The sequence below is a fragment of the Octopus bimaculoides genome, chromosome 3 (assembly GCF_001194135.2).
Source record: "Octopus bimaculoides isolate UCB-OBI-ISO-001 chromosome 3, ASM119413v2, whole genome shotgun sequence".
In the NCBI taxonomy this organism is placed as follows: domain Eukaryota; kingdom Metazoa; phylum Mollusca; class Cephalopoda; order Octopoda; family Octopodidae; genus Octopus; species Octopus bimaculoides.
Window position 1 is genome coordinate 134,546,124 of NC_068983.1, and position 9,755 is coordinate 134,555,878.

The 9,755-nt window shown below is 35.6% G+C and overlaps 1 protein-coding gene across 2 annotated transcripts in view; it reads left to right on the plus strand.

The window, feature by feature from the left end:
- LOC106870928 (broad substrate specificity ATP-binding cassette transporter ABCG2) overlaps window positions 1–9,755 on the plus strand; it is a 44,393-nt gene that overhangs the window by 4,873 nt on the left and 29,765 nt on the right. For both annotated transcript variants that reach the window (XM_014917168.2, XM_014917167.2), the window contains exons 2-6: window positions 1,107–1,166; window positions 3,048–3,162; window positions 4,622–4,774; window positions 6,353–6,510; window positions 9,109–9,260. In XM_014917168.2, coding sequence (XP_014772654.1) covers window positions 1,107–1,166; window positions 3,048–3,162; window positions 4,622–4,774; window positions 6,353–6,510; window positions 9,109–9,260 — 638 coding nt within the window. The remainder of the gene's footprint in view (window positions 1–1,106; window positions 1,167–3,047; window positions 3,163–4,621; window positions 4,775–6,352; window positions 6,511–9,108; window positions 9,261–9,755) is intronic.

Below are 9,755 nucleotides of genomic sequence, written 5' to 3' on the forward strand. Positions count from 1 at the left end.
CACACACACACACACACACACACACACACACACACACACACACACACACACACACCACATATCATCATCATTATCATCACTACCAGCACCACCACTACCATCATCATTGTTTTAACGTTCACTTTTCCATGCCTGCATGGATCAAACAGAATTTATTGAGGTACATATTTTATGGCCAGATGCCCTTTCTATTGTCAGTCCTCATCTGTTTCAAGCAAGTTAATATTTCCCTATGATTGGACATATTTTCACAGGAGATTGGAAAACAAAGGACACTGTTTGAAAGATGGTGATGCTTCTCTACAACTATTACACAATGTCAAGTCAAGGAGACACACATACCTACACACACACACACACACACACAAGATAAATGTTGCTATCATGTTTTCCAAGATTAGTCTAAATTTAATTATCCTATCACACACTTTAACTACCTTGATCACTTTATCTACCCATTTTCAACCAAAAGTATTTCTGCACCTCCCACACCATCACCATTGCCTTCCCCAAAAAAACTACATATACATCAACAACAAAAAAGCTAGCTGTGGACTCATTGCTCAATAGGTCTTTTAAACACCAGCGTGCGTTATGTGTTTATAAAATACTGATGTCGGGCAAACAAATGAATATATGTAAATGATATTTCTTCCTTCTTGGTGTTGATTCTTCGAACAGAGTGGTGACATTTAGTAGAGATGACCCGGAAGTTGTTCCTCTTCAATTACTATTGTAAACAGCAGTAGCTTTCTTCAACCGAATACACGTCATTGATTGGCTGAAATTACCCAAATACGACAACTTTAACACAAAATAACTTCTAAAATATGAAATTTTGTCAAAAACATTCAGAGTAAACTGTGTTCTATGTGAGAAATTCTACCAGTGTTTGAAGTTTCAAACTGTTTAGTTAAAAAAAAGTAACTTAAGAATCTGTGACTGAGATGGAATAGGTCCCATTTTTGTGATCTAAAGTTAACAGAATGATTTGCTACAATGGAATTTTCTTATGTCTTCAAATTTTCAAGGATTGTTGTAATTTCATATTACCAGTGTCTTTTGTTCGCATTAAAGTTTCTTTTTTTTTTTACATGTCTGTGCAGTGGAATTTTTCCATCTGGCATGAATGCTATTATGGGACCAACAGGCTGTGGGAAATCCTCGTAAGTATTTATTTCCAAACAGTTGTAGTTTTAGATATTTATTTAGTATGTAGATTAAGGGAAAGAGGGCAGTGTTCATGGCTTTTGCATATTGTATTAAGTAATCACTTATTAGGAAAATGTAGTCAAGAAAGAAACCCCAAAGAAATATAGTTTTGGGGAAAGAGGACTAGGAAACAGTTGAAATGCTAAAGGAATTTGAAGTTCAGAAGAACAGGAAATATAGTCTTTGTGTAAAAGTTAGATAGGATACAGCAGCATGTTAGATTGTCAATCAGTTAGATGGATGTTTGTGTGTGTAGCAATAGCTATTGTGCATTCATTGTTTACACTAGGCACACTTTATAGAATGTCCACCTACTTCTTTTCTGTATACTTAACATAGCATTTTTCCTGATAGTATTAGGGTCTTGTCTTCCTTCTCACTCTCTGAAACTTTTGCTTTTGCTAAATTCACTTTATAGTCATTCAGTTTCAGATTTTGGTTCCCTGTCTGGAATTTTTTCCTCCAAAATGTTCTACAGATCATTTTTATAAGAGTTGCTATCAGCATACAGGAGTTTCCAAGGATAACCACTCTTAAATTACTCTGTTATGGCTTAGAAGACTATTGTAAACATGAATGGTCTGAAAACTGTTATCTGTATGCTAAATTCATCACTGAACTCATCACTTATTTACACATTGCTGATTGCACCTCTGTATAAGGTTTGTATAGCTATCACAAACCATTCATATACCCCCAGCTTCCTTGGTGACCACCATATCACAGAACGATGAATGCTGGCTTATTCCTAGCTAAGCACTTCTCTTGAAAAGTGGCACCGATGGTATCTCATCCTGACACAAAGCTAAATAGCATTTCATTCACATTAATCCTGCTCTTAATTGATTTTGCAATAACTCTATAACTTCTATAACCTGTTCCAACAGTTTGATGCATCTGTGCTTTCCTCTCTCTAGTGCATTTCTTTTGTTTGTTTAGCAATTTATGATACTACTGTGCTAGTCATTAGGTATGATGTCTTCCTGTGTTACTTGATTGGCTATACTGGTGACAGGCGAGCTGGCAGAATTGTTAGCATGCCAGGTGAAATGCTTAGCGGTATTTCATCTGCTGTTACATTCTAAGTTCAAACTCTACCGAGGTCGACTTTGCCTTTCGTCCTTTCAAGATTAAATAAGTACCAGCTACGCACTGGGGTCAATGTAATCGACTTAAATCCTTTGTTTGTCCTTGTTTGACTCCTCTATGTTTAGCCCTCTGTGGGCAATAAAGAAATATATACTGGTGACAGGCTGTACCCTACTTTGCTAGATATTTTAAGCATCTTGGCAACTGTCCATGATGGGCTAGCTGCTTTCCCTACTGTTACATCTTTAATCACTGTATCTACCATACTGCTGTCAACTTGGATAGTTGATCCCTCTGTTGGGTCTACTTCTCTCCCATGGCTGGCCCTCTCTCTCCCACACATTCCCTACATTCAAGAATTACTCAGAGTAGCACCAGAGCTTCCTCTTATAAGTAGCACAAGAGCCTCTCATAATAGGATTTGAGCCTCTCATAGTAGCTTTTGAGCCTCTCATAGTAGCATTTGAGCCTCTCATAGTAGCATTTGAGCCTCTCATAGTAGCATTTGAGCTTCTCACAGTAGCATTTGAGCCTCTTATAGTGCTAGAGCCTCTTATAACGCCTCTCATAGTTGCACTAAAGTATTTCACAGTAGCACTAAATTGTAAGCATATGTGGCTGAGTGTGTCGGTTCCAGCTATAATGTTCTGCTTGAAGTCTTGGATAATTTTTGTGACTGGATTTCTATTTTTGCTAACCACTTTCCATTTGTAAAAACCAATGAAAAGAATACCTTTCTATTCTAGCTTGTTGAATGTTATAAGTGGTCAAAAAAATCCAGCTGGATTGTCAGGTATCTTATTAATCAATGGCCGTTTACCACCAGCCAACTTCAAATGTCAAGTTGGTTACGTAGAACAGGTGAGTTTTTTGTTTTTGGTATATTTTCTAAGATTATCATCATCATTATAATTATGTTAGTTTTCATTGGCCTTGCTCTTGTATAATATTAGCTGCTGCAAGGTTGTCAACATCATTTTCATCTTCCATCATGTATATACACTTGCCAATAAAATTTTCTACCACATTCAGTAATGTTCACAAAGCCTGTAACTGTATACCATTTATTGTTGTGCACCACCATCAAGAATATAGTTTAGATGTTATAGGTTGTGGTGTCATCTAATGAGACTCCGCTCAGAAAGCTGTAATGTTGTTTGGTAGTAGACCTGAATGAAGAATATATAAAACACAATGTGGTTACTTTAAATATGTTTATTGTGGTCACATGTATATATACACAAGCTGAATAGAAGTGGTTGATGTACATTTGTTCATATATCTACATGCCTCAGCATGGGTTATATGTTAGCTGTTAACCCTGGCGAGAAGCTCACAAACAGTGATGTGTTAGAACCAGTGCAGAGTGTTGGTGCTGTGTTGATGTTGACAACGTTGGTGAGAGACATCAGTGGTGGCGACAAAAATGGAGGTCGCTGCAACATGGTCAGTGATTAGACCTTAGAAAGTTTGGAACCAACTGACGTTGAGACAAGTAGGTGGTGAGCTTTTATATATGACGGGTAGGTTCAAATGCAGTTTTGGAACAGACTGTCTCACATGACTTATTTGAAGGCTGTGATTGGTTGGGTTGCATATTGGCGCAAAATAAAGTAAGAGACAAATTGCGCCAATACCAACCAATCAGAGTGGTAGATACAACGGGGTCCAAACAGCACCCAAGGGTTAGCTGTTACCTGCTACGTTCGTATGTCTTTATATATAAGAGAGGAAGCTCACTAGAATTCATTACAATAGCAAACCACCTTTCATCTCACTCCAGCATTATCTCATTTGTGAGCTTCTCTAACTTAATACTTCCTTTCAAGTCTTCAGACTCCTCCATTGGTACATTTATTTTACTTTGCACTCATAATCCATTCACATCACATCCCTCCTGAGTACATCAGCCTGATGCATTTAAAGCTTATTTGCTCTTTCAGTTTACTTGTGCACAACAGTTGAATTAGTGTAGTAAAATAGGCAAACAATGAAATAATTTAGTCTCACATCAGTTGATGTTTTCCTGTTCCAGTAGGTGTTAGGGTGCTCGTAAAGAAAAAAAAAATCAACTGTTTTAACTCAAAACAAATGGAGATCCAGATACCAATGGCTACCAGAAACAAGATGACTCCCTTCCTTTCTATCTAAGCCAAGCACCCTTTTTCCTGTATCTCTTTTTCTCTCCTTCAATCTTAAATTGTCTGTCTCTCTTATTCTTGTTTTCTCTTCTGTTTCTCTTGCTCACTATCTATCACTTTTTCATTCTCTTCCTCCAGCTATCTCTTTTTCCCACTTTTCATTGTCTTTTTCTTTATAGGATGATGTCATTATGCCAACTCTCAGTGTGAAAGAAAACTTGTGGTTTTCTGCAGCCCTTCGTTTGCCTGCCACATTTTCATCAGCAACCCGTGAACAAAGGGTGAATGCATTGATAGAAGAATTAGGGCTCACTGACGTGGCTGACTCCAAAGTAAGTGTTGATGTTACTCATTGTTTAATATATTCCTGTAATTATGATAAAGAGAAAAGAGGGCCAAGGACTGAGTTATACTGAACTTCTGTTTGTAAGCTAAATTCATTGCTTAACTCATTGCTGACTCTCACTTTGCTGACTCTACTTCTCTACATAGCATGTATGACTCTCACAAACTAGTTCTCTTTCCCTGGTTTCCTGAACGACCATTATATTATCTTATCAAAGGCCTTCTCCAGAATGTTAGGTGTCTTCCTCATTAGCAGTAAGGCTAAATGACCTTACTGATATTAATGACACATCTCGAACTGATGAGGAACCCACTATATGATCTGCTAGAAATAGCAGCCAAATCCTCCTCAAACCATACCTTATTTCCTCAAAAATGTAAATATATTTTGCATAATGTAAACCTAGATACACTGTCTGAAGAAAAAAAAGATGGGATGTTCACAACTGGAATATCTTTAATCGTAAGTCTGCTTGATTAAAGTTGGCTTGAGGCTAAATCATAAAAAACAACAATGATAACTGATCATGATACCTCTTATATCGTTTGAAAGCAGAGAGTTCTTTCTATCATCTGCTATGGTATTTGTTATTTACATTTCTTCAGTATAGTTTTATGACATTTATATTTATATCATTAGTGATAGGGAAGATTGTATGACATTTGTGTTGCAACTGTCCATAGTTTGTGTGTCATATGGAATTTCTACCTACATCTTTTCTATATTTTCATGCAAAATTTAGATCTATTCTTCACCAGAGAAAGCATCTTTTACTCTGCTGAAGTTCAGGATCAGACCAAAATTTGATGTGCAGTAGAGACATACTAATTTATGGCTAATATTATCTTTGGCCAATATCCAATGGTTATTTATGGAATAAGATCAGCAACAAGCATGTTTGTATACTTATTTAGAAAAACTACCTCATACAGGTACATAAACAATAAATAATTCCAAAGATAAACAAGAAGAAAAATATTTTAATCAAATCAACAGTATGATGCAGGCAACCAGAAAAGTTAACCAGTACAACTGTTGACATTAGATAAGCATAAATAACAGTGAAACTTACCCATCTGTAGAAACTCTCTGAAAATCTGTAATGTTTTAATGGAAAATACTTATTGACACCTCTGTCCTGTAACAAACAAACAGTGTTGAAGCAAAGGAAAAAAAAAAATAGATACATACTTTCAAAAGCATGTCATCTATCCACATATTGACAATAGAAATCAAGTGAGTAATATAAAATCTAAAGTAAGCTCTTCAGTCCTTCACAACAGCATCGTACATCAATTTCTATCTGGTTAAGTGATTGCTTAGAGGCTCTCCTATTGGCCTAATTAATCCCTTTTCTATATCTATAGAGAAGCTGTTTGTTCTAAATAGATTAAAAGATTCTCTAAACTTCTAGTCCAGCCTGATTACTTCCCAAAGCAGGTCTAATATATTTTCACATGTCCGCAGTCTACAGGCAGGAAATTTTTTCATATATTTCTCCTAATGAATATATAAAAAGGCAGAATTACATTGGACCTTTTCTCGTATTACTGTTTATCACTAGGTTGGCAGTGAATTAATACGAGGTATTTCGGGTGGTGAACGAAAAAGGACTTGTATTGGTTTGGAACTAATCACTTCTCCACAGATTTTGTTTCTTGATGAACCAACCACTGGTCTTGATTCCAGTACAGCATACAGTGTTATGCATCTTCTAAAAAAGTAATTATGATTTGCTATGTATTTTCTCTTTCTTTCTTTCTTTCTTTCTTTCTTTCTTTCTAGCATTTTGTTTTACACAAAGTTACAAGGCAATACATGACTAATTCATATCAGTGTGTATAAAAAAGTATTACATTTGACTGAGAAATCTGAATTCTTGAGAGTTAAAGAGCATCAACAATGAGGGATGAAGCCAAATAGGCAATGGGGAATCTTGTGAAGGCACATGGAAGGTGCCTTCACAACCAAAGAAACTATGGGAGTGGCAGTATTTTATGATTGAAGATGTACATGATAACCTGACTACTGCAGCAAAATATCTACCATTCAAATCCTGACTTGCCTGGACTTGTATTATAGTAAGGATGGACTGTACTGTAAATAAACAGCCTCACCCTCTTGTACTTAACTTCTTGGGTCAGTGCCAAGATGAGCTGAAACAGCTGAAAGTATACCAAGGAAGCAGTGGGATGACCAGGGACATCTACATATCTCACCGTGCTCAGAAATAACATTATTAGACCCAAGTTCTATGGTATGCTGCCAGCAATTCACATCTTTCTGACTGGTGAAAGTTGACTACTGATGGTTGTTTCCTCTAAATGGGGCACTGGAATCCAGTCTTTATATGCGGAGGATGATAAGTCTTGAAAGAATTTCACTGAAAATTTACAACTGATTGGCAGCCTTCCATCTGGTTTAGCTGGCCTACCACCAATGCTGTTGCTCAGAAGTGGTGTACTTTTGCATACAAACAGTCGAGAGCTGGGTGCCAGGTGGGTGTACATGGAAGACAAGCTGTGTTGAAAAGGAATTACCAGAACCTCCTACTATAGACATTGTCTCTCCCTAACATCCCCTACCTTTTCATATAAACATAAACAAAAGTTACAATGATGGTAATATTAAAGAAAAGATAGGCTTAGATGTGAATTGCTGGCAGCATACCATAGAACTTAGGCCTAATTATGGAGTCACTTATGTGTTGTGTTTGACTCAATTAGATTAGTGCAAGTGATATATTACTTGGCTCAGTTTGCTACCTTACATTCATCATACATTATTTATATAGCTAGCCAAGACAGTACTGTTGAAATAGATGTATTATGGGATTTAGATTTGTTTGATTTCAGTTTCTTCAACTTTTCATTTCATCAGTTTGGGACTATATAGAATACACACAAGTATGATATTGGTGTTATTTGATCAGACTGTACTTTTCCTGTAAAAATTATTCTTGTGACTTATCTAAAAGCCTGTGATATCTTTTGTAAAGAAAGAAATTAATTTAGTAAACTAATGAGTATATCAATTACATAACAACATTCTGCTTGCTCAGAAAATTTTTTTCCAAAGAAATAAGAAAAGTAAGTTTAAGTAAACTCTTCTAATGTGGAATCTGTAGCATGACACAAGAAGCCAGCACCATTTTGTGTGAGATCTTGCCGGCATCCATTACCATGTCTGAGACAAGAGCGAGATCTCGCCTACAACCATGTTTGCCATGCGCGAGACCACAGCGAGGCTCTTGTGGGCAACATCTATTTAAGGAGGCGTATTAAGGTGATTCTCTCTCTTGGGTTCGTGCTCACACTGAGCAACACTGCAAACTGGCAGCTCACAGCAGATTCTGGTCCTGCTCTAACTTCACCTGTTACCTCCAGAGGTAATGTATCTCACGTGAATGGAGTTATAATGAGCCGCGCGCTGCGATACAGATGGTCGCCGGGAGTGAACCACATGAATGAGAACTAAATCAACAACCATTGAATTGCACCTGCTTCTTCTTTCAAGTTCTAGATCCTAAGACTACAGAAGATAATTGTAATGGGAGAAGGAGATACTCCGCAGGTATCATGAACCTTCGAGTTCCATTATAATCTAAACTGTAAGAAATCATTGGAGTTCATGAAGTAAGTTAAAAAATTTCTTCAAGTCAAAATTTGATTTCAATAAATTCTAGTATGTAATATCTGTGAAAGCTATATATGACTGAATTGTTTTGATATGTGACTACTTGCAAGACCACTAGTTTGTTTGCTGCCACTGACACTGTTGAATTCATGGCTGGTATACTTAACTCTTGCTACCTCACTACATCTAGCTTACTACCTGAAACAGTGGAAGCATTATTTTAGTTAGTGTTTAGTTAGTTTGTAGTGGCTAATTTAAGTCCTGTTGTAGGTGTAACAATAAAAACCCAATCCCGTGTATTCATCATCATCATCATTTAATGTCTGTCTTCTATGCATAAAAGGATGGTTGACAGAAGCAGGCCAGGTAGAAAACTACTCCAGGCTACTATGTTTGCTTTGGCAGGGTTTTTATGGCTAGATGCCCTTCCCAACACCAAACACTCTGCAGAGGTTCTAGTTACTACTCTTCGGAATTACTTGGTTTCCTGGCGATCCTTGATTATATGTACTTTTTTATGGGGCTTAATATCTATTGAAATGGCATTGAGAAGGACATAATTTACAAAATCTTATTTATTATTCCTATAAATTTGATGTCTCATATTTCAAGAGATGTTTCTTTTATTGTATAGTTATTTATATATGTATCTATAATTTTAAAGTTTGTTTCTTATTTACACAGGTTATCTGAGAAAGGAAAGAATATCATTTTTTCCATCCATCAACCACGTTATTCAATCTATAATTTATTTGATAACATCACATTATTGTACAATGGAATTCTTGCCTTTCAAGGACCAAGAAAGGAGGCACTAAGCTATTTTGAAAGCATAGGTAATTTGAACTTTGTTATTATTCCTATTTGATAGAATATAAGTAGACTGATTAAAATATTTAATTGGTTCTTATTAAGCCAGCTATTATATAGGAACCAAATTCCATTTGGTCAGGATGTTGTGCTGAAGAGAACTTGTCCAATAACCCATAGGAAAATGGATATAAATATGATGATTATGTAATCACACATAACAACCAGCACCCTACTTCAAAAGCATTATGATATATATTATGATATATATTATGATATATATTATGATATATATTATGATATATATTATGATATGTATTATGATATATATTATGATATATATTATGATATATCTTATGATATGTATTATGATATATATTATGATATGTATTATGATATATATTATGATATATATTATGATATATATTATGATATGTATTATGATATATATTATGATATGTATTATGATATATATTATGATATATATTATGATATATATTATGATATGTATTATGATATAT